Source organism: Liolophura sinensis, chromosome 7 (genome assembly GCF_032854445.1).
Source record: "Liolophura sinensis isolate JHLJ2023 chromosome 7, CUHK_Ljap_v2, whole genome shotgun sequence".
NCBI lineage: Eukaryota > Metazoa > Mollusca > Polyplacophora > Chitonida > Chitonidae > Liolophura > Liolophura sinensis.
In genome coordinates this window covers 13730174-13756562 of record NC_088301.1, presented here as the reverse complement: position 1 = coordinate 13756562, position 26389 = coordinate 13730174, and the positions used below count along the sequence as shown (strand labels likewise).

The following is a 26389-nucleotide window of genomic DNA, read 5'->3' as shown; positions in this document are numbered from 1 at the left end:
TATATCTACCGTAGATCTCTTAATGTTTTGAGCTAGCGTATTAAAACGAAAGACACAGTCACATCATGACTATATGTTAGGTTAGGCCTATATGTTTGTATACTAAAGCTCTTGTTTACGTGAGTAAAAATGCATTTTGGTTACCGGTACGTTTAATAGAATATAGTATTAGGCCTATACTACAGTTTTGTAGCCAAGTTTTCATTTTGATTTCTTCGAGTTTCTAATATAGCCTCAGGACATTTACATTTCGATGAGAGCATTTATTATGATGTTTACACTTTCCACATGCCACGCCCCCTTTCGGTGACCCAGTTGTGTCACGCACCCTCCTGAGTTGCTCGGGCGTGTACAGGTCATTCAGTTAGTCGCAGGCTGCAGTGAACACAACTTCTGTGTGCTCGTAAATTCCCTTCCTATTGCACATGTACGCAAGATGACGAGACCAACAGTGATACGGGAGATTTCGGCCAGAGACATCAGGTTCCCGACTACCCTCGAAGGAGACGGGTCGGACGCCATGGTAGGTGTACCGGTATGTCAGTGTGACCCACGATAATGGGCGATGATGTGTACGTAGTCCTACCGAGCATATCAAATATACTTGACACGGTGTAATAGTCTCTGATGTGTACACAGGTGTAGGCCTTCGCGTAAAATATGTTAACAATCGTCTGCTTAGCATCATTTTTTACTGAGGGGTAGGATCCGTGCAAAAGATGGGGGCTTGACAAGTTCTTTTCATTTGTTTCATTTTCTGAGCAAGGGGTTAATGCATTTTTCATATAAACTTTTTACATAGGATAAAAGAAAATAATATTATTTATTAACAATAACACGTACTGGTTGATGTAAAGAGCCGTTTTATTGCAGAACACCTACTTGTACACCTGAATGATTTTTTTTTTTTTTGATTGGTGTTTCAAGAATATTTCACTTATACGACGGCGGCCAGCATTATGGTGGGTGGAAACCGGGCAGAGCCTGGGGGAAACCCACGACCATCCGCAGGTTGCTGACAGACCTTCTCACGTACGGCCGGAGAGGAAGCCAGCATGAGCTGGACTTGAACTCAGATCGACCGCATTGGTGAGAGACTCCTGGGTCATTACGCTGCGCTAGCGCTTTAACCGACTGAGCCACGGAGGCCCCCACCTGAATGAAGGAGTCGTGTATATATAGTATATTGAAAATATAAGAGTCTTTTGTGATACATTTCTATTTGCACCGGTCCCCTCCCCCCAACTCTCCCTTGATGAATATTGCTCGACCCTACAAGCACTAAGTTCGTTTCCAAGAACACAGTATTCTTCTGTCTAAATGTGAAGCGTTTATTCAGTCCGTCCCGACGGGTGCATGCTGACAATGTATGGGGATAATACACACTTGTCAATTTCATTGCTAGACATAGGCCTAGTTTTAAGTCCATACGTAAAGAGTCTTTTCTCGACCTATCAATGTCGTGGCTATGCTGTAGAATGTTGAGTGGTTTTTTGCTTGTTTGTGTTTTTTCACTAAATGTATACCGCTTATTATATTTTATGGATTTATTTATTTGTTTCATTGGGGTTTTACGCCAGACTCAAGAATATTTCATTTATACGACGATGGACAGCATTATGGTGGGAGGAAACCGGGCAGGCCCCGGGGGAAACCCACGGCCATCCGCATCCCCTTCCCATTAACGGCCGAAGGAAACCAGCGGCCGGTGTCTTCTAATGTCATCGACATACACACTATCTCTAAAAATGGAAAATTAAGGTGACAACAACCACCAGAGAATTTGCAGTTATAAAATTTATTGGTAGGCCTATAATCCTATTTTGAAGTTCATACATGAAGTATCTTTTCTTCACCTATATATATATATATATCCTAGCTATTCTGTATATTTCCATAATGAGTGTTTCATACTATTGCCCTATATTTGAATCTGTGTTACAGAATGAACCTGACTACTCCTGCGCTTACGTGGTGGTCAAGACAGACACCGAGTTAGAAGGCTATGGGTTAACATTTACCGTTGGCAAAGGGAATGAAATTGGTAATGATACATAAGTGATACACAATTGTAATAATTAAAGTAGGGGAAAATATCAGAAAGAGATTGTAGGCTGGGATATACTCTCACTTTCACATTGTGTTGCTAACCGTATAATCTGTTTCCAGTGTGTAAATATTTAGGTCTCCGTAGGTCTCTAGATCTCTATAATGTCTTGGCCATTATAGTATGAATGACTGAAATCGAGTAACACATGTGCAGTCAATCAGTCAATCAATCAATCAATCAATCAATTAATCGATCCATCTATTAATAAATTAATGGATTAATTAGGGACTGATCTTTTTTTTAACAGTATGCTGCGCCATCAAGGCGTACACTCAGTTAATAGTGGGGAAACGTCTGGCGGATATCTTCGCTGATTTCGGTGGTTTCTACAGAGATGTTGTCCAGCACGGACAGTTGAGATGGGTCAGTCGATTTAAATACACCGTTTATCTTTCTCTAATGTTATATGCTCTCTTGTGATCGGTACGTTATTGTGTTCTGTATATAAAATCAATATCATGGTCTGTAACTATATTTAGTCTAAATAGAAAGGCATTTAAAGCATTAGTGGAAGATTTAAAAACCTTGTATATACTGGGATTAAGATATACGTCTGTCTTGATCCCATGTGTATCCAATAGCCTATACAAATGTCTGCGACCTCACGATTTTCTCAGTACTCTAGCTCACACAATATAATCTACGTCCAGTGGTACATATTTCTGCATGTAGGTGCTTAATACACCTATATGATGTCTCTCAACTCAAAACCATCAGCCAGTATTATAAACAGGAACGCAAGTTGTTCAAGGCAAATGTACAGGTAACAAAGCATGTAACAATGAAGACGGCAAATCAATCATGATAGATGAAACCTCTTTGTGAAGTTTGTGATGATTCTTTTCCAGCTGGGTCCCGAAAAAGGTGTAACCCATCTGGCTACGGCAGCCATTTTTAATGCTCTGTGGGACCTATGGGCTCGAATGGAGGGAAAGGTAATATGTAGTACACCCACGAAACGATATCAAAGCGCAATACTTCCGCTTATAAAAAAAAATACCATGCACGGTACTAGTTAAGCGTTATAAGAGATAGTGTGTTACAAGAAAATGCAAGGAAAGGTTCAATGATCTTGAATGAAAAATGGATCAAAGACAATGCATAACATTATAGGGTATGTCTACATGACTAGGTGCATATGCGGTACAACTTCGACGAAGACTGATTACACACTTCCAGAAATGTGGTGTTCCAGGCCTGTAAAGAGAGAACAAGTAAAATGACCTCAAAGACATTGAACTTTGACGAAGATCACAGGAAATTAAATAAGTGTACAATTAGTATGTGGAATGTAAATTTGGCAAACCTGGTTGCAAGCGATCAAGAGATATAATTGAACAGACGACATGGCGGATGGACAGATGAGGCCACACAGTGGATGCCATGATAAAGCTGTACATGCATCTACACAGAAAATACACACAACAGTTTCGAACGGTCATTGAAATGAGGACAGCTTTACACGTGGACTAAACATTAGAATAGAAAGCATGCAAGACTCACGAGCAGACTGGCCGTCCGAAGGGATAAATTGTCATGAGCCTACTCATGTTCTGATGTATTTATATATCTATTTATATACATGGTATAACTCACTGACCGTCCATCTGACTCTAAGCTCCTCCGAGATGTAGCGGATACTGAGACCGCACATCCAAACGCAGGACTATACTAATTAATTGTTTCTACCATGTTTCAGCCAGTATGGAAGCTTCTTGCAGATATGGTAAGTATAAATAAAGCGTGAAAATGATAGGATTTGGAAATTATGGAAACAGCCTGTCTAGGTGACAAAGTGCTTTTCATATCTAATACTTATACTTGTGTTGTATAATTGTTTCCGTTACATCTTAGATACAGGTATTGCCCTAGCTAATCAGGGTTAGAGTGTCGGTCTCGTGCGCAGGAGTCCGGGTTTCAATGCCGCATCGCTTCGTGCAAAATCTGCCAAACTTTCTCTTTTGGTACTCAACAGCACAAGTTCTGATCTGCCCACTGTCACCATAATGTTTGTGGATGAGGTGTCGTGTCTTGTGTCATTGGCATTAGCGTTCTATAGTGTCGTAATACCGTTATATGTCAACAGTTTGTCTGACTTGCAACATAGGAAGTGATGCTTTTCTGATATGACTGAAACAAAGTTGAAAGCGACCTTAAAACGGAGCTCAAACAAAAACAAGCGGCGTTGAACTCTGTATGACACTGATAAGTCAATATCGATCTGTACAGCCTGCTGTCATTCTCCGCAGTATGTGGATTTACGTTGTGTATGTTATATGAGTTGATTGGGGGCATACGTGGCCTAGTGGTTAGCGTGCTTGTCCAGCAGAATGAGTCAGGACCCTCTCACCAATGTGGTCGCTGTGAGAAAATGTTCGCCAGTAACTTGCCAAAGGTTGGTGGTTTTCTACCGGCACTCCATTATACTCCGCCTACAAAATGAATCATCATGATATATTCTATACCAATTGTATTCTTTCAGGCCCCGGAGCAGATCGTTTCGCTGGTTGATTTCAGATACATGTAAGTTTTTTTTATTAGTAAACTGATAATAATCCAGAAAGACAATATGCATGTTGATCTAGTCTCTTATGATCTGTTTCTTGAGTGAAATGTTTAAATTTAAACATAAAGCGTATTTAAATTAGGACAACCAGGTGTTCTACGAATCTACATGTGAGGATAGATAAAACTGATTTATTAAGAAAGAAAAAAAACAGACAGTTTAACGTTTCTTCTGTGAACCTGAAAACAATGACGATAATCTTGAAGATTGTGGTGACAGTTGAAATTATCCTGCACAGTTCAGTAATCATGGAAACATAGGTGCACATGGCCTTTAAGGCCTGCTAGTATATCGTCCATTAGCACCGACGATGCCAGTTCTTTCTGGTTATTGCAGGTGCTGTTTAGCAAAATAATCACTGAGCTCTTCGGCACATATGGAAGCTGCTTTAATGGTAACCAAGGCGATTATTCATCTTTCCACTTTCATTGTAATGAATCACCATGGTTATTGCTCTCCATAAGGCCAAATAAGTGCGTGCTTTGTTTCTCATGCACTATTACACCTTTAAATAATTTGTAACCGATTTACCAATGTGTTTATTTCAGAAACGATTTAATCACGAGAGAAGAGGCTATAGGTAAGTGTTTTTTTTACATGAAAACCTATTTATTCATAAAATACATGAAACTATCTAATTATTTAGATCATATTATATATTCTGCTTGAATAAAATCTCATTATTGTTATTATTTGCTTTTGATAATTTTCATTTTGGAAAACTTTCAAAACTAATAACCCGTAGTGGTACTTTCTTATGCTTTCAATTTGTTTGCGTTTACCTATTCTAATGTTGGCAAACTTGGAACACTGTGAAATGTTACACATATCTGTCATCTTTTCCTAACAGGGTTACTGAAAGCAGGACAGCAGGGCAAAGAAGACAGATGTAAGAAATCAAATTTATTACAGGTGACTTCAATAGCACCGTTATAGGCCACGTCAGACTAGGCCTATTTTTACAAGATATACCCATACTTCTGGGCAAATATTGCACATAAGATGTACACATACATCTGGGTACATATTACACATAAGATGTACACATACATCTGGGTACATATTGCATATAAGATATGCACATACATCTGAGTACATATTGCATATAAGATGTACGCATACATCTGGGTACATATTACACATAAGATGTACACATACATCTGGGTACATATTGCATATAAGATATGCACATACATCTGAGTACATATTGCATATAAGATGTACACATACATCTGGGTACATATTACACATAAGATGTACACATACATCTGGGTACATATTGCATATAAGATGTACACATACATCTGGGTACATATTACACATAAGATGTACACATACATCTGGGTACATATTGCATATAAGATATGCACATACATCTGGGTACATATTGCATATAAGATGTACGCATACATCTGGGTACATACTGCAAATTAAGCATAAATCTCCAAAAACTACACGCATGAGAAAACAGATTGTTGTTAATAATTCGTCACAAGTTATTTAGAACTGCAGCTGTCCCACGAGAAAACAACCGATGAACTCCACTGAACAAGATGTATTTGTGTCGAGTTTACAGGTATATTGTTTATTTGTGAAATGGACACTGTTGCGTACGGTGTAAAACACTAATCAGATAAACAAATCTATTTACATGTGACCGATTGGTTAACATACTTACCTTTCAGTTGCATGGTCACACGACACGCGGGTTAAATCTCATTTGTGGGACGGGGTTGTCCATTCCCCGCTTCCATTGTTCCTCGGGGCCGCTTGGTGGAAATACGTGATGGGCGGTGCTGTTTTGTCTGGGTTTGCATGAGGTCCACAGGAATTCTCTTGTCTACCAATCAGGCTCTCACAAGTGAAAAAGTCTGGCAGTAACTTGCCAGTGGTGGGTGGTTTACTCCAGAGACTTCGCATTTCTCGACCTAAAATGGCCTCATATAAGCTAAAACATTTTGGTTGTATGGGGTTAAAAAACAGTCAAATCAATAAAATAAAATACTTTTTTGTTTAAAAACATATTTAAATATTCCGGATTGGACATTTAAATACTGTTTGTCTTTTTTGTTCAGTGGCCAAACTGTTGGCGCAGGGCTATCCCGCGTACACGACATCCTGTGGTTGGCTCGGTTATCCTGACGACAAGATAAGGCAGGTGAGGGGTCAAAGTTCAAGGTCGTCTTGTAAATGTAATGGTTCTAAAAGGCTTGATTTGTCTCGGTGAGAAACAATTAAATAGAGTGTAATCATGGAGTGGAGATCTCTTGGGCAATCAAGAAAGAACATGTATAAAATTGGCTCCAAGACTTTATAATGTGGATTGAAAATTGTGTACCAAGGATGACCGCTCTCATGATGAAAATGTCAAGTCAGTGGGTAAAAATTGTTATTGCGGTATAATGTGGCCGGGAAACCAGACCGATGAAACTTGTGGAAAGGGTGGGTGAAACAAATGAATTTGTCTGTATTCAGTTATTTCGACTTCTTCATGACCCGTCGTTGAGATTATATACTTCTTAACTAGTCTGAAACTAGTAAGTAAGCAAAAAAAAAAAAAAAAAAAAAATGTAGGAATTTCCTGGAAACGTTTCCAAACACTAGATAGCAAAGATACTTACTGTAACATTATTCCAGTTATACATACATGTTATACCGTGTTAATGAAGACAATATACATCTCTGGCCGTACATGGTCTTCTAGCATTATGCGGATGGTCGTAAGTTCCCCAGGGTCGCCGTACTATAAGTGAAATATTGTTGTGTATACGGCGTTAAACGTCAATTAAAATGTATGAAAAAAATATCAGTATATTTTTAGAAAGGGAAATTAGCTAATTCCACCATGAGGAATGGGTTTCTGTAGTATAGTAGTTTCTATAACTACCCACTGACGCATCCAAACATTATAGATTTAGATGACAACGGTGGATATATGGACAGTTACGATCAAAGCGTAAATGAGATACATATTTTAGTTATTGACAACTTATATATACTAGCATGGTACACGATTTGAATACTGATTTCATTTAATCGCCTTGAACAGGTTCTTTCCAACCTCAGTTAAAATGGATACCTACTTCTCTTTGCATGATTTCGTCCTAATTTGGGACTTTATATACCTTCTTCGTTCTGGGAATTTTGATTTTGGGTATTGGCCACGTGATTATTGGAACGTTACTTTTGCTTGACGGCTGGCATACAAGTATTTATTCTGACACATATATAGATACAAGGTACTTGACGCAGTCGTATATATGGCGTTTATGTGATTTGTTTATTTTATTTCATTTCCAGCTGTGTGAAGAAGCTCTGACAGAGGGGTTTGATGTGTAAGTCCAGGATAATACTCAAATACCCAACTGAAAAGTCCAAAACGTACACTCTCAGAACCACGTCATGTAAAGGTTACTAATTCAAGCTTAAAAACCCGACCTAACGGAAACACCAGAGTAGCAAAGTTTCTTTAATAATGTATCTATTTTTGGGTGGTGTGTGGATTTACTTTTACATGATTAAACTTAAAACTAGCATTTTAATATTAATCCGATACATGAAATTCAATCAGTGCCACACCGATCAATCACATGCACCATATTTCTTTCATTCTTTGATGATTTTTTTCCTCCATATATTTTAGCTTCAAAATGAAAGTTGGAGCTGATGTCCAGGATGATATCAGGCGTATTCAGATAATCAGAGAAATGATTGGACCGGACCGAAAATTGGTAATTGTGTCAGATGACTCGAAACTAGAGGAGTTCAAAACTAACCTGAGTCAAGAGACTGTATGTATTTTACATCACTGGTTTTCATAGAAGTATAGCATACGTAAGTACACGTTTTAACACCATAAGCAGGCAGATAAAGACAACAAAATCGGGATTCATTCAATACAGGACCATTTTAAAGGCTCATTTTCGCACAAAAGTACAATCTTTTACTCTTAAGCTACACGTATAGATGATGCTTTAGGCTCAGTTAACACTGAGATAAGCTGTTTGTTTTCTCAAGTGTTAAACACCGATGTTTTCTCTGTGCTAGAAGAAAGCGGGCCTTAGTAGTCTACAATGGTTCAAATTGCTTACCTTTCAATCACTATAGACAGTTTAACGTTCACTGAAGACCGCTTAGGAGAAAGAGTCCCCCAGTATGATGTACATATCTGTGCGTCACATGCATGTGAGAAAGTTCGTCAGAAACTTGCCAAAGGTCGATGACTTAAGCTAGGCGCTCTAAAACTGACATCCCATAAAAATTCTTGGAGATGGCCTTAAAAAAATCAACTTGCACCTAAATTGTAGTTCGCAAGCATGAAGACAACGGTAACGCGTGAATTGAAAATAATGTCCAGAAGAATTAACGTTTGATGAATTACAAGTTATCACTTCATTGGCAGATGACTGATGCTAACCAACGATGGGACGTGAACGAGGCAATTGATTGGATGAAGAAGTTGGCACCTTTCAAACCGTACTGGATTGAAGAACCCACTTGCCCAGATGATATCTTAGGACACGCCACCATAGCAAAGGTATACAAAACGTCAGCAAGCTCGACATGTAGGCTTATGCTGTATTACAACATCTTGCTTTAAGTTATAACGAGTCACGTTTGTAGCGTAGTCTTCAATTGCTCTTAGGTTTACCAGACATACATTTGCTTAACAAGTGAGGAATAATTATGGACAAACATATTCAGATAACCAGTCACTCTGAATTGTCGCTTGCTGTGGTCATATAAAGTGTTTTTTTAGGTTTTTACTTATTCTAGATCGGCGTCGTCTAAAACATTGACATTTAAATCACTTCGCTTATGTTGGATGGTTCACGGTTCGATATTGTTTAATAGATGTGAGCAAGAATATCGTGTCACAGACCCAGATTAATCAGACGTAGGTTTAACTTCAAAACAGTTGTGGCTTACCGTAAAAGCAAATAGCACACTAGCATGAAGTACATGTCAGATGAAAGATCATTAAATATTGTCCGGCAAAATAGTCGGATATGCATATATATATTTTTAGAATATTTTTCGACCTAGTAAAATGCATTTAAAACTTACTGTGGCTTTTTCTGATCATATTGAAACCAAAGGTGTCACTTGTTTTTTTTGTCACTTGACACAGAAAGATTGCTATAGTTTTTCATCATTCAAGATGCGTCTTCATTTAGAGCTATGAATGCATTTACCAAATGGACCTTGAAACGAACTATTTCAGCCAAAAATATTGCTGTGACGTCACTGATACCTCCTGGGTCCTAACAGACAAAAACAGAATCCTATGTTTCCCATGCATTTTAGTCAATCAGAAACGCTCTAAAAGATAATTCAAACTATTTTTCTGGACAATGTTTAATGGTTGTTCATCTGATAAATACTTTATTTTAGTGTTTTCTTTGCCTTTAATGGTATACAGAATCGACGTTGATTGGTTGACAGTGGAGAAAGGGCTTCCTAGGTTAAGTCTTATAGCCTTGGTCTCGCTTGAATAAATGTACCATACGGAGGCTACCAAAAATTCAGGTTAGGTAAGGCGTAGCCTGGACTTACCTATGTCTCATACCAGACAATCAGAATCGATTCCGTACGGCTTTGGGGATTTCAAAGTAATACTTAAACGTAAGTTTAAGAGAACTTTGTGATCCTGGGACTATTTCATATTTGAAAGATTTTTTTTCTTTTTTATTTTCCGGTGTAATAGGCGTTAAACCCTCTTGGCATTGGAGTGGCTACTGGGGAGCAATGCCAGAACCGCATCATGTTCAAGCAGTTTTTGCGGGGCGGAGCTTTACAGTTCTGTCAGATTGACAGCTGTCGGTTGGGCAGTCTAAACGAGATCATAGCAGTTCTTCTTATGGCCGCTAAAGTTAACAGTAAGTTCTTACGTCCAGTAATTTATTTATTAATTTATTTACTCATTCTTTTTATTTTTGTTTAACGCCATTCTCAAGAATATTTCACTTCAATGTTTCATGATGGCGGTCAGTTTTCTATTGTTTTCTGTCCGTAATATTTTGCGCTTTTTCACAGGTTAATATGAATGAAACACTGTTAGACTGTAGCCATGAATCAGAGCAGCTTACAATTGCTGTAATTCTTCAACCTTTTCGCATATGTGTCAAATGTTTATTCAAGCATATTCGGAAGGCATTGTTCATTTGTAGACTGTTAAAATTATACTTGTGTAGCTCTGAAACTGGCCAATCCAACCACTGTAGTTTTATCTTCAAAATCAAAAATTAAATATTTTTTTTAACAAATGTACATAAATTGCACTGAAAGTTGCTCTTTCATATGCGAAAAGTTTGAGGAATGAGGGTCGGAAAAGTAAAAAATGTTAATATGCTGAAGTCTAGGGATTTATGACTGAAGAAATGAATGTTATATTTGTAGTACCAGTGTGTCCGCATGGAGGAGGGGTGGGTTTGTGTGAATACATCCAGCACATCTCTATGTTTGATTACCTCTGCGTGTCGGGCTCCATGGAAAACAGGTGCGTTAATTCGCCAGCTTGACTGTGGTGTGAAGCCATGAGTGCAAGATACACTCGTTCACAATCTGAATACGCAAGCAAAACTGGGCAATTTAAAATTCCCTGAAACCAGCATAAACCACTACATTAAGCCAGGGTTGTAAAGACATGTTTGCTTACTTGATGGAGGTCAGTTTTATGCGCGGCAGTAATCAGTGCCTAGCTTTAACCTCTGACCTTTGGCATGTTACTGACGAATTCATCCTCGTGCAGACATGCACACCACATATATTGGTATTAGGAGGCCTCCGTGGTCGAGGTGGTTAGCGCACCAGCGCGGAGGAATGACCCAATGCGGTCACCGTCAATTCCAGTCCAACTCATGCTGGCTTCCTGTCCGACCGTACGTGGGAAAACCTGACAGCAATCTGCGGATGGTCGTGGGTTTCCCCCAGGCTCGGGGAGCAACTCACGACCATCCGCAGGTAATTGCTGGCGGACCTTCCACGTACGACCGGAGAGGAAGCCAGCATCATTTTGTGTATGGTTTATAACTGTGTATATATCCCCTAAATTGCAGAGTAACGGAATACGTGGACCACCTCCACGAGCATTTTGTCACACCTGTCATCATGAAGAAGGGTCATTACCAAGTGCCACAGGTGAGATCAAACACTATATTTTACACAGCGACCCCGGTTGTGTTTTGAACCAGCGACCTTGACGCCTTAGTCTGCGTCTCTAGTTTCACAAAAAATTGAAAAGAAAGTCTTTTTTGGGTGACGCTAGAATGAAGTCTGTTATTGGAACAGATTGTACTGTCATTGCAGCAAATTATTCTATTAAATATAGCACATGTATTCTATTTCTTCATCATAAATATAGTTCTGGACTAACAGGATATTAATGGCTGTCGGATTTGCACAACCACTGAAATTCAATGTAATCAATAAAAATCTATGATCATTTTTCAGGCCCCTGGATACAGTATAGAGATGAAAGCCGATTCTTTAGACATGTATGAATATCCAAAAGGCAAAGTCTGGCAGAAACTCTTTGATGATGGCATTTACGAAAGAGAATGAAAAACGCTTAAACAAAGATTGCAAAGATCGGTACAAATACGCGATCGAAATTAAATCTCATGTTTTGATTCATATTTTAATACTCGCTATATAATTATGTGTTTTTATCTAAAAATTTTATATTCTTCCACAAGGGGTTAGTCTTCTTGATTTCAAATGACAGTCTTATACGCTTGTTTTATTTGTTTGTAAAATTTGAAAAACGCTTTAATTGAGATGTTAAAACATACAGTATTATCAGTTGCACTGACAATTTACAGTTCATTAAATTTACAAAATGCAGTGAATAAAAAATTCATATAAAAGTGACTGCGTGTATGTTTATATTGTTAATGTTATATTTAAGTACATTATTTGTTTTTTTTCAACGTGTAACTTTTCCATTTCACAAGTTTAAGAGAAAAACGCATTTAATGTACTAGTATTTTACATTTAGTTGATTTAAGGTAAGTTGTGGAAATACGTGCTTTTCCCTTATTTATGAGGGAAGTGATAGCTATCGAATATTAACATTTATGGTTATGAGATTTGATTTTTCTTATAATTTTCTTTTTTGATGAATTTGTAAAGGAGATTTTATAAATTTATAAAGGTGTTGTTGAATATATGTATGTATGTATGCTTTGGGGTTTTACGCCGTCCTTGGCAACTTTTCAGCCATAAATGACTTCGAGGAGTCATTAGATATGTATATATATTCTGTGTCAGGGAAAGTCCATGCTGCCGCCACCGAAGTATCATGCCAAAGACACCAGACATGACACCCCACTCAGTCATATTATACTGACACATAAGGTCCAACCACTCCGTCCGGTTTCATTAAGCGTACGTAGTGCGATGTAGTCTTTAGTGTGTACATTTACTGCGTCTTGGTGTGGCATACTCTAGCTCAACTCTGTGACTACATATACGAAAACAACATAGCTCAATGCTGGGGCACAGACATGGCAGCCACTCTGAAGAGTATAGACACGACAGCCGCTCTGATGAGTATAGACACGACAGCCGCTCTTTAATCGGGCTGCGTAATAACTGAGTAGCCATAAAATCACGCATATGTATGTATATATAACAGGTGGACAGAGTAAGTATAAGATTCAAACCGCTATATATTAGGTAACCTTGGTCGAAAACAGAACATTCCCGGCATTAAAAAAAACAGAGATAAACCATTTGTTTTTGTCTATATGTATGACATTTCTAATGATTATCGATCTGGACAAATTCTCTTGAAAAAGCATGCAGCTGTTCCGTCCGAACGTGTACTGTACACAAAAGGGAGGGCCCCGCTGGATTGTAATGCTGGATCGAATAGTACAAAACAAGCACCGTAATAAGAAAAATATACATTTGTTACTATTAAATAAATAAATTGTAAGTCAAAATATGGCGGAAAATGTCGTGCTGAATGACCATTAGCGTCTTATCAGGCCTTTTTAAAGGCGCCCCCAATGGACCACTCCGTACATCAAGAGAACAGAATTTCTCTCTAATTCGTCCTTCAACTGAGGAAGACGGATGCGGCCACTCGCTTTCTCTTGTCATGTGTTTTGATGACCAGCTGCTCGAGAACTCGAGAACGTCACAATAGCTAAAACCGTGCGAGATCATAACGTTTTCTTGTTTTCTCTAGTCTCTCATTCTCGCATGTCAAAAACCCGTGGATCGAGACATGGAGAATACAAGGCGACAAAGACTGGGGGAGGTCAACACTGTGCCCGCACCCTGTGGGTTCTGTGACGCTGAAGATGTATATGTACAGGTTCCCTGCCCCAGGCCAACACTGCGCCCGCATCTTGTGGGTTCCATGACACTGTAGATGTACAAGTTCCCGTCCCAGGCCAAGACTGTACCCCTGCCCGAGGCCAATACTGCACCCCCACCTTGTGGGTTCCACGACACTGAAGATGTATATGTACAGGTTCCCTGTCGGAGGCCAACACTGTGCCCGCGCCCTGTGGGTTCCACGACACTGAAGATGTACATGTACAAGTTCCCTGTCGGAGGTCAACACTGTGCCCGCACCCTGTGGGTTCTGTGACGCTGAAGATGTATATGTACAGGTTTCCTGTCGGAGGCCAACACCGCGCCCGCACCTTGTGGGTTCCATGACACTGCAGGTGTACAGGTTCCCTGTCGGAGGCCAACACTGTGCCCGCGCCCTGTGGGTTCCACGACACTGAAGATGTACATGTACAAGTTCCCTGCCCAAGGCCAACACTGCACCCCTTCCCGAAAGGCGTGTTATTAAAACAAGAGAAAAGCGAGTGGTCGCATCCTCTATCACTACCAAAGTTAGGTGGCAAATAAATTGTAAGTCAAAATATGTCGTGCTGAATGGCCATTAGCACCTTATCAGGCAGCTTTATAAAGGCCTTGCAAGCGCGAGAAAGGCGCTCCCTACCGATCACTCCGTACATCAAGAGAACATAATTTCTCTCTAATTCGTTTCTCAACCGAGAAAAAATTACATTACACTATCGTGCCTGAAGTATCATGCCGAAGACACCAGACATGTCCCTACTTCGAGGCGGACGCTCTAACCATTAGGCCACCCAACCAATCCATCCGCAGGTTGCTGGCAGACCTTTCCACTAACTCTGTGATACTGGGAGAGAAAGCGAAGCAAGGAGGTAACGAAATATCCTCTGTCAGCATCCTAGTCGCGCACCCTAATTTCCAATGGAAAAACTTTCGCTTCCCCGATGTTTCAGATTAATTGTAGATATTGCTTCTAATGTCCTATATATGACGATTGTCGGTGTGTATCTCATATAGCAATCCAAATACCACACAATCAAGTGCGTTCATTCACCAGTGATGAGGATGATACATTCAGATCGCCGGTTTTATTATGGAAACAAGCCGAAATGTGTCCAAATATTGCAGTAGCAGTTAATCAGCACCAGCATGTAGGGCAATATATACATGTGACGCGATACGGTGCATTTAGAATATCTAGTGCCGTCCATCACGCCTCTCTTACGTGACCACGCTTAAACAAAATAAGTATCAAAAGCATCTAAAACATAGATTACGTGAAATATAGGGCAACCGCCGTTTATATGTCAGCGTGTATCTGCGTATATGTTGGCCAGAAACTCCTTTTCATACGATGGTGACCTTGAAACTAAGATAACCAATGTAAGGTATAGGCCTACTTCAAAAACATAGACAGACTGTGCAGTTATAGTCAGTGGACGCTTGCTCTGACATAGTTCTATACAGGAGAAACATGGCCCCCACGGTCATCACTCAGCTCAACGTTAAAGACATCCGATTTCCAACTTCCTTGGACGGCAGTGGTTCGGATGCATCGGTAAGAATTTCCATTGAAGTATGCTTATATGTGGTCCAGAAATATGTTGTAGTCTTAATGCAACAAACACCAAGCCTTATTTACAGGCATATATATGATTGGCGTTATACGTTGTTCTGGACATGTTTTACTCGGATACCGTACATAACCATTGTCTATAGCTTTAGGTCTACTATGTTGGCTAGAACAAGATGACGTTTACATATACACACCATGGAAGATGTAACTTATCGTTAATAGCATTAATATGACCTATTTCTAGATTGTAATAAAATACCCGCAGTATAGAGAGTAAAACCAAAGTAGCGACGACGGTGTTACAAATGGCAAACGATCACAGGTAACCGGTTAAATACAACATCTTGCTACTTTACCTCAGTAGTGTTTTATTCTAACTGTTCATGTAGGCTAAATGATTAGACGAAGCCTTAATTCAACCTGCTATCGCTTCATTTCAAATCCGAAAATATGGCAAACATGCACCTTTTCTGTACCTTATGTAGACACCGATCTTTTTGATGTGCTACAAAGTAGAAACGGCGGTTTCTATTTGTTTACGTATGATGCCGCACGAAATATTTTAGACTAAACGACAGAGAGATGTAACAGATTCAGCTAAATAGTGTTAATATTGGCAAATCACAGACACGTTTGAAAATCCATGCACATGCAAAGCTGTGAACGTATTTTGCATTTCTATTTCAATCTACCATATTCCATTTGTCTTACAGCACCGCCCCGATTACTCATGCGCATATGTGGAGTTGAAAACGGACACTGAGCTTACGGGCTACGGGTTGACCTTCACGTCTGGCAGGGGCAATGAAATAGGTATGTTCTCATACCATACACTTCTTGAAATGAGTATATATTTTTGAAATACGCATCACTTTAACATGGTATAATATACAATGTAGTTATTACATTTTTTATTACTTTTTATTACAGTTTCGTACGCCGCTAAGGTCTTTAGGCGCTTCGTTGTTGGTCAAAAGTTGGCAGATATCTTTGGTGACTTTGCAAGTTTTTACCGGAAGTGCGCAAATGATGACCAGATGAGATGGGTAAGTCTTCACTTTCACTCAATTTCTCTTCATTTAGATAGGCTTCATTTTATCTAAATTGAATTAAAAATTAAATTAGCAGCCCGAAATAAATCCAACACATATAAATTGAACGATCTGCTGTCGTTTTAACCTACCTACCTAAAAGCAGGATGATCTCGTCAATCTCCTCTGGTATTCATCGTATAGAAAATAATACTGATTGCTTATTTGCTTCTGTCATATATTTCGGGAGTAGATAAAACTTGCTCGTATAATACATACATATATACATACAAACACACATACATATTTACATACAGATATAAATACATACCTGTATACATACATACATACACACATACACTCAGCGTAATGACCTCACCGATGCAGTCGCTGAGAATTCAAGTCCTGCTGCTGCTGGCTTCCTCTCCGGCCGTACGTACGAAGGCCTTCCAGCAACAAGCGGATGGTCGTGGGTTTCCCCCGGGCTCTGCCCGGTTTCCTCCCACCATAATGCTGGCCGCAATCGTAAAAATGTAAAAACATATTCTTGAGTAAGGCGTAAAACATCAATCAAATAAATAAATGCACGCACGCATACATTCGTATATACACACATACATACATACATACATACATACATACATACATACATACATACACACATACACACACACACACACACACACACACACACACACACACACACACATACATACATACATACATACATACATATTGTGGAAATAGTCTGAAAGTTGTCAGTGTAAGAGATAATTTTTTCAGATTTTGGTATAGACTTAATTTTTATACATTTCAAATTTGAAAAGATCGGACCGGAAAAAGGCGTGATCCACCTGGCTCTGTCCGCTGTCTTCAATGCATTGTGGGATATCAAGGCCAAAATGGCGGGAAAGGTATATTAATATACATGTATTAGTTCATCAGAATCTAAACAAAGTTACTCCAATGAAATGCATTTTGACGATCTCAGCATTTCGGCTTTAAATAAGTCATCATCATATGTTGAATGAGACCAAGTTGTGGCGTTCATTGTACATACAGCAAACTTACAGAAAAGGTAACAAGGATGAGAAGATTTTTCTGGAAATCCTTACCACGAAAATCGGTAGACTGAGATCATATCTTAGGAACTGCTTTGTTTATATGTTGAGGCAAGTTACAGTGTATTCAGTGGATCAAGTACAAATTCAGTCTAATAATTCATTTGTACCTCTCCTGTAAGAAGCCCTATAGTGTAGCCTTACATATATTCATTGTTTTCTCATAGCTTTATGTGTGCACATTGGAAAGTACAAACATTCTACCGAATCGCTCTATAATTTAATACTTTTGAAATACTACATGAAATTAAAATATAATAACTGATTATAATCTGTTTCTTTGCTCTCTAAAAAAGACTGTATAAATTGGCACATTCACAATGACAAGTGTATCAGCGGTACACACATATATACATATGTACACAAGTCATTTTAGGCACATGAATTACACAGTTTGTGTACTAGTACACAAAATTATGTGGATGTGCATTTTTGCCACAACACTGTCTAGCACACTGTGTAGCACACTGTGTAGCACACTGCGTAGCACTAGTAGACTGTAGTTTTAACAGAGTGGTCTGGCTGATGTGATTCAGCATCTTCTGCTTCCTTTCGCAGCCACTCTGGAAGCTCCTGGTCGACATGGTGAGTATAAAAGTACATCGTTCATAGCCTCGTAACACTGAACCGTTCATCCTTGTCCCAAGTTTTATCAAAGTTAGAAAAGAAGGTGAATTAGAATTCAGAATACTTTAATTTCGAGCTCTGATATATATTGACTATCATATCCAAAAACATCATCAAACGGACAATTGCTCCATCATTGACCTCATGAACGTTGAGATATGATTGAAATTATGGCGTTCCACTAATCAATCAATCAATCAATCAATCAATCAATCAATCAATCAATAATTCAGTCATTCAGACAATCAATGATTCACTTCAGACTTCTTATATGGTACCAGTTATTAACGTTTCTGATAATCCCTGCATCGTTTTGTAGACCCCCGAAGAAATTGTTTCAGTGGTCGACTTTCGGTACATGTAAGTTGTTCACAAGCTAACACAATCATAATTAAGCCTATGTATCCGGCGTATAAAATACCAATCAAATAAATAGTTCAGCCCTATACGGTCTTGGAGTAATACGTCATTGTAGATAACTAATTAATTAAACGTTGCACGTGTTAATTGTCTAAGTAGATGCCGTGATGGTTAGCTTTGATTTAAATTTAAATTTAAGCAAATCATAAATACGCCATACTTCGGGTACGTGGAGGTTGCAATTTCCAGCATTGTTTACCTGCTATAGTGTAAATATACTTAGTCAATTTACCGTCTATTTAATACATTTCTTTTAATGATTATCATTTGCTCCCGGCCAAGTATAGCATCATTTTCTTCTGTCTATTTAGAACGGATCTGCTGACTAAGGAAGAGGCGTTAGGTAATGTTAACACTTTGGAAACACCTGTCTAACAAGAACATTACAGTATACTGGACTGACTCACTGAACATCATAAATCAATTTTTTGGTACTTTTTCTCGTAAATCACGTCCCCTTGTGTGAGAAAGAGGGAGTTACAAAAAAGTTCTTCCAGAAATTTGATTTAGAGATTTTTGTGAAATTAATCTTTGGTTACATTTTAAGTAGACTGGCTGGAATGCGTCACATTTCACAGGGGCCTTGTGTGCAGTCCTTGGATTCAGCAATATGCAAATGTGAACTGCAATTTTGTAACCATGTATAAATGAACGAGTCTAAACAATATCACAATGTATAAATGAATGATTCTAACTATTATTACCACGTATAAACATAAATAAATAATTGTAAACACTATCAACATGTCTAAACGAATGATTCTATGCAGTATTATCAGGTCAATGTGAATGATTCTAAAGCCTTACAGTGTATACTATGTATAAGTAAATGAGTCTAAACGGTTTGACCATGTCTAAATAAACAATTCTAATCAGTACTGCCAGGTCTAAATTAATGATTCTAAAAAGTATTGCCATGTCTAAATGAATGAATGTCTAAATGACTCTAAATGTTTGCAGTGTATATTGTGTATAATTGAACGATTCTATGCAGTATTACACAGTATTACCGTGTAAAATGAATGATTCTATGCAGTATTAGCATGTAAAAAGAATGATTCTATGCAGTATTACTGTGTAAAAATGAATGATTCTAAGAAAGTATTACCGTAATACGTTCCAGTTTATGGAAAAGATCGACGTACATTTTTATCGTAAAATTTATGAAAATGACGGATTCAAATAACTGCAAATTCCATATCAAGTGCATAAACATTTGCGTTGTATAAGTAGATCACAGGATGATGTGATGAAACAGTTCGTGGCCTTCATTTTGCAGAAATGCTAAGGAAAATGCAAGATGGGAAGAAAGAAAGAGGTAGGCATATATACGCCTAGGCTATATAATTGTACTGGAGTTGAGCCGTATTGTCCTTGTCATCTTCTCTGATATATGACACAAGGTAATGATATGAGCTTACTGCTGGTGAGGCGTATACTGTGTTTGCAAATTTGATTGATATAGTCTTTTGAGGGCAAAGTCCTGGGTATAGACTTTCGGGAAACGTCGTAAACCGATATTTTTGTGAATTTATCGGAAATCACGTGTTCATTTTGTACCCTAATCTGGGCATTTCCGATGAGTGTTAAGAAAAAATAGTATTTACAAAGCTGATTTTTGAGAGGATCCTGGTCCAAACTGATGACACATAGACTACTATGGCATGCATAATGGAAGTAAAGTCAAAAGAAATCAGACTGCTTGACTCACATTTAAGAAAGTTTCAGACAACTTAATTTCTGGATGTCCAGTATGTCCCAATGATCCTCTTAATTTTCAGAGGCAGAAATAGTTGCCAACGGTTACCCGGCGTACACAATGTCCTGTGGCTGGCTGGGGTATGATGACGATCAGCTCAAGAAGGTATCATATATTACATACATTCCGTGAAAACTGAAAATCATTTTAAGCATGCTTCTGTTTGTTTAAGTCTTCAGGTGAAATATGGGATCTAAATGTAAAAGACAACAGTATAGAAATAATTCAAGAGAATCGGGGACAGTGTGATATTTAGTGAAATGGCCTCACTTAACCGGTGAGATCCGGTCTCTTGTCAATTGCCTCAGTTAGGTTTTTATTCTGACTGTTCATATAAAGGCTTAAATAGTAACAAAAATTAACGCCCCTCTCCCCCCCCCCAATACAGATCATTTGTGACATCAAAACTATAAAACATCCACAATTAAATTTAGAAAATTACAATATATTCCCATGTGCAAAAGGTCTTGTTTCTTCTGGCAGGCGTTCAAATCAGGACTGGCCCAAGGATTTACACGGTAAGTCATATAGCTTCTGTATTGTTATATATATATATAGAATACAAAAAAATATATAGATTCAGAGCGTGCAACATGGGACAAATCTGTGGCAATTTTCTATCATGCATCTTGTCCAGCTGTCTGAGAGAGCTCAGTGACTACTTTAGTGACATTACCGTATAACTTAAATAAACATGCGTACGTGGGAAGATCTTCCAGCAACCTGTGGATGGTCGTGGGTTTCCCCCGGGTTCTGCCCGGTTTCCTCCCCAAAATATTGCAGGCCGCAGTCGTACACGTGAATTTTTTTCAAGTACGGCGTAAAACACCAATCAAATAAATCGGTAAATAAATATGTTCCAAATTAACGCGCCCATCAGATGCACATATCTTGAATCTGACTTGTATGGATATAGTATATAGTTAAATAAATTTAATTTGAACTTTTGATATATCATGAGATCAACGCTCAGTGTGTCTGCTCATATAATAATAGGGAACTTTTCCCGCCAAAAATAATTTGGGCCAAAGCTTATGAAGTCTTTTGTTCATGCTTGCATGCCTTTGCGATGGCGAATTGTTTGTAATGTTTGTAAAACTTACATGATTCACATTTAACCAGTCTTGTCTATATGTGTGTATGTTCCTTGATTTATTCAATTATTTAATTGGTTTTACACCGTACTCAAGAATATTTCACTTATACGACGGCGGCCAGCATTGCGGTGGGAGGAAACCAGACAGAACCCGGTGAAAATTTACGATCATCCGCAGGTTGTGCCAGACCTTTCGCATGTACTACCAGAAAGGTATGTTCTTTTAAGGAGGATATTGATTGATTCTTCGGACATTTACGGTTGTTATATGACAGCGCCCTTAAGAAGGTGTTGACTGATTGTTAACGAATTGATCTTTATATTCAGTTTGAGAAAAAATATTTACAACGGTATAACATCGATTTGGATTTCCAGCGCTATATGTACCCTCAAAAATTAAATCTGTTCATTTTAACAGAAAGTCTGTTGCCTGCATTGATGGTTGAATGTATTCTGTTACTGTAGCATAATTTTCTGTCATATATACATTCTTGCATCGTGCAGAAAACAGAATTTCTGTTAAAATTAACAGATTAATTTTTGAATTGTATATACAGTCATTTTAAAGAGAGAACTGCGCCGGCATTACTGACGATGCTGGATATTGCACAGGTTTAAGATGAAAGTTGGCGGAAACATTGAAGACGACCAGAGGCGGTGCAAGATTATCAGAGATATCATTGGATACGACAAGCTGTTGGTAGGCAATGCTTTTTAAATGTACTCGAAAGAAATGCATTGCATATAATATTATAGTGTTCCTATAATGTCTTAATTATATGTGAATAGACAAATAAAAACTGTACAGTTTGTTTGGTGACACACTTGACGGCTGTATTCAGGCTTGTTTACATGATGGCGGACTCCCCCGCTTGTTACCATGGAGACGGACTAGCTCATGTTACATAACCAGTAGAGGGTATCGATACGGCCTAAAACTTAAACATTACAGTTCCTTTCTTTAATGAGTCCACCCTTTGAACAACGCGGCCACACATGGAGTATGGACAGAATAAGGCAAGCGTAATGTGACATCATTACACATCAACTGTCAAAATTACAAACGTAAAGTTTGTTGTACTACATCCTCACTGACAAACCTCATAAAACAGATGATGGACGCTAACCAGAAGTGGGATGTCCAGGACGCCGTGGATTGGATGAAACAACTGACGTCATTCAAGCCTTTTTGGATAGAAGAGCCGACCAATCCAGATGATATACTGGGACACAAGAAAATAGCTAAGGTGCGCGTATCAGGCAAGCTAATTTCATTTTGTGGTACCTGTATCATGCGATTGGCTTTAGATATACCAGACACGGAATATACTTTCACAAAATAGTAACGTATAGGTGAGCATATACATGGTATAGCGATGAAAGTACAGTTACGATCTAGCTTGTGTCTTCGATGAATGAGCTTATATGTTTCTTACTCTATGACTGCAGCCTTTATCACTGTAACAATACATGTACTGTATTGTATATCCAGCCGAAACTGACGTCGAATTATTTTAAGTAATTACGTGTTATTACTTTGACCTAAAACAGATTTATGTTGTGAAAATCTACGTATGCGTTTCTTTTATGAGGCACTTGTTTACTTTTGGGGCAGTTCCAATAAGGTGTGAGATTCCACAAGTCAGTAATTTGCCGAAGGTCGGTGGTTTATGCCAGGCATTCCGATTTGCTCCAACCAATTTCTGAAGTCTGGCGTTAAACAATAATCAGAAATAAATAAATAAATATTATTACCTTAACAACAGGAGCTCAACCCTCTGGGAATAAACGTGGCTACTGGTGAACAATGCCAGAACCGCATCATGTTCAAACAGTTCCTCGAGTTCGGGGCTCTGCAGATTTGTCAAATTGACTGCTGCAGACTGGGCAGTATCAACGAGCTCATTCCTGTTATCCTTATGGCGGCCAAGATGAAAGGTACGTAAACAATGAGACGACTTCAATGCGCCATGTGAATCTGTCCCAAAAACTATTTTCATATATACATTTTTTTTCTAATTTGTCCGTCGCCATACAAAAATAGCGGATAAAATACAGTGACCATTTCCGACCACAGTAAAGTGATGTGACGTCACATCACTTGCTTAATAAGAATTTCTGGGAAAAAAACTCCTTAGAAAATATTGGAAATTGTGCCATTTTGCAGTAGGTGAAAAAATCTAAAGAGTAATTTTTACTATTTTTGGACATAGTTCTTTATCATTTCTTTATTACTTAAGGCACCCATTGTTTTTTGCTTTATGTACTCTCAAATTTCAAACGATTTAACGATTAAACTAGTGCTTCTCCGCTTTTTTCCCAGTTCCGGTATGTCCACACGGTGGGGGAGTAGGGCTGTCAGAATATGCCCGTCACACATGTATCTTTGATTACGTCTGTGTGTCGGGTGACCTGGAGAACAGGTAAAGGTGCTCAGTTAAGACGTAGTTTTTGTTTGAAAATGTCTGTATCCGATTGGTATTTAACATCGCACTCAAGAACATTTCACAAAGGCGACGGAAATGAGGATAATGATGGAGGAAACCGGAAAGAGCTGGGGGAGAATATATCATTGATAGACGCATATAGGTGAGGATAATAATGGAGGAAACCGGAAAGAGCTGGGGGAGAATATATCACTGATAGATGCATATGGGTGAGTATAATAATGGAAGAAACCGGAAAGAGCCATGGGAGAATATATCAGTGATAGACGCATATAGGTGAGTATAATAATGGAAGAAACCGGAAAGAGCCGGGGGAGAATATATCACTGATAGACGCATATAGGCGAGGATAATAATGGAGGAAACCGGAAAGAGCTGGAGGAAAATATATCACTAATAGACGCATATAGGAGGGGATAATAATGGAGGAAACCGGAAAGAGCCGGGGGAGAATATATCAGTGATAGACACATATAGGTGAGGATAATAATGGAGCCAGAATGAAAGAACCTGGGGAATGTACAGTGTTATAAGGTATTTGGTTATATTTCTGATTTCCTGACAGTTGTCTTTCGTTTCTCTTATCAGGATAATGGAGTACGCTGATCACTTGAGTCCACATTTTGAGAACCCCAATGTTGTGAGGAACGGAAACTGTGTGGCGCCTGTGGTAAGTCACACAGCAGAACGCTGCTTCAGTGGCCTAATGACATCCACGTAGAAGTCGGGAGACCCCTAGATCAAACCCGGGGTCGGGTCATACCAAAGACTTTAAAAGCTTGGCGCTCAAGACAGAGAGGTTAGAGCAAGTGAACAGGACTGGTTGGTACGGTGTCAGTATAATGTGACTTGGGGTACTTCGTCATGTTTGGTGTCTTCGGCATAATACTTCAGTGGCAGCATGCACTCGCCTTGCCACAAGAAGACACATGTACACATGTAAGCGTCATGTCCGACATTCGCATACCATTCGTAGTCCGTAAAGGGCGTTCCAAGTCGATAATCGCAAGATCCGTTTCCAAAACAACGTTTAACACTAGCTCCCAAAAACAAAGGTATGTAAGAAATTATACAAATAGGAAATAAAGCCGGTAACATAAGAGAGAGAGAAGCGGTCATCAGCTTTCAATGATGCCGGGCAGACAGTGAATATTCCAGGCATGAATTCCATATCAAAGTTCAAATTCGTAGTCCATGAATGACACCTAATGACTCCTCGTCGTCATATGACTGAAAAAGTACGACGTTAAATCCCAAGCATACATACATACTAGATCTGAGGTCTGTTTCATTCATCCCAGCTTTGCATTCAAAAATACGGATCTGTACTCTTCCATTTACTAACCTGGAACTCCCGCGTATACTGTCCTCAACATGTCGAAGCTATACGCAACAAAAACATGTTTCCTGTAATCCTTCAGTAATTCTTACTTCACCTAGTTATTCGTGAATAATAAAGAACATAATGTCACAATTAAAACAAACGTATCTGTTACATCGGTGGCAAGCCAAACTTCGCTAACCGCCATTTTCAATTCGAGTCGGCCACACTCGACATCGTCCGGAAAAAGATAAACCCGTGGAATGATTTGATTGATACCAGTGAGGTGTTCACCATTTAAAGGACGATCTCTCCATATAACGATAGTGTGCCCTTGTACAGCACGTTGCTATTTCACTGAGACACTATGTCCAAGACACCAAACTGGACACAACCCACAATTTTATTCGTGACCTATCAGCCAGCACATGATTCCACAAAGCAATTCTTCAGATAACATAATTAGCTTTTAGTTTTAATTTTCTTACGCGGTTTTATACTTGTAGACCCCGGGTTACAGTCCCATACTAACGAAGACCGCCGTAGAAAACTTCGAGTATCCAGAAGGAAAGACGTGGGAGAAGTATTTCGCAGACGGAACGTTCCCTCCAGTTACCACAGAGAGGTGGTGAACGCTGCAAGTGATCACGTGATGCTTCTCGTGAATCACGCGTTGAAGAAACTATAAGCTGATTGGATGAGGATCTCATCTACCAAACTGACAGTAATTGAAACTTACCCAGTTTACAAGGTCACGTAAATATTCTAATTTGCCGTGATGGCGATCAAAAAAGCAGCATAGAGTAAGACATACCCGTATTGAATGTACTCAGTAATACATGGCTGGTGCAAATGTTTGGCAATTTTGTCATAGGCGTATTGTAGCAACATGAAGTACCGGTGTAAGGAAACTTCCAACCATATCCAATCCCAAAAAATGCTGTTGCTGGCATGTTATCAAACGCTATGACATACTGTTTCAGAAAAACCT

General features: G+C 38.9%; 2 protein-coding genes across 2 annotated transcripts; both read left to right on the top strand.

The window, feature by feature from the left end:
- Positions 1–365: 365 nt before the first annotated feature.
- On the top strand, positions 366–12516 carry LOC135470251 (mitochondrial enolase superfamily member 1-like). Its single transcript, XM_064749071.1, has 16 exons — positions 366–523; positions 1945–2044; positions 2358–2473; positions 2959–3045; positions 3810–3836; positions 4593–4633; positions 5225–5256; positions 5527–5565; positions 6752–6834; positions 7977–8011; positions 8320–8407; positions 9079–9213; positions 10384–10555; positions 11076–11175; positions 11735–11816; positions 12129–12516. The coding sequence occupies exons 1-16, from the start codon at positions 437–439 to the stop codon at positions 12237–12239; spliced, it is 1335 nt and encodes a 444-aa protein (XP_064605141.1). The 5' UTR covers positions 366–436; the 3' UTR covers positions 12240–12516.
- Positions 12517–15435: 2919 nt separating this feature from the next.
- LOC135469756 (mitochondrial enolase superfamily member 1-like) lies at positions 15436–26273 on the top strand. Its single transcript, XM_064748340.1, has 16 exons — positions 15436–15558; positions 16290–16389; positions 16507–16622; positions 17435–17521; positions 18287–18313; positions 18675–18715; positions 19087–19118; positions 20055–20093; positions 20557–20639; positions 21018–21052; positions 22243–22330; positions 22743–22877; positions 23397–23568; positions 23954–24053; positions 24666–24747; positions 25905–26273. The coding sequence occupies exons 1-16, from the start codon at positions 15475–15477 to the stop codon at positions 26028–26030; spliced, it is 1347 nt and encodes a 448-aa protein (XP_064604410.1). The 5' UTR covers positions 15436–15474; the 3' UTR covers positions 26031–26273.
- The last annotated feature ends 116 nt before the right edge of the window (positions 26274–26389 follow it).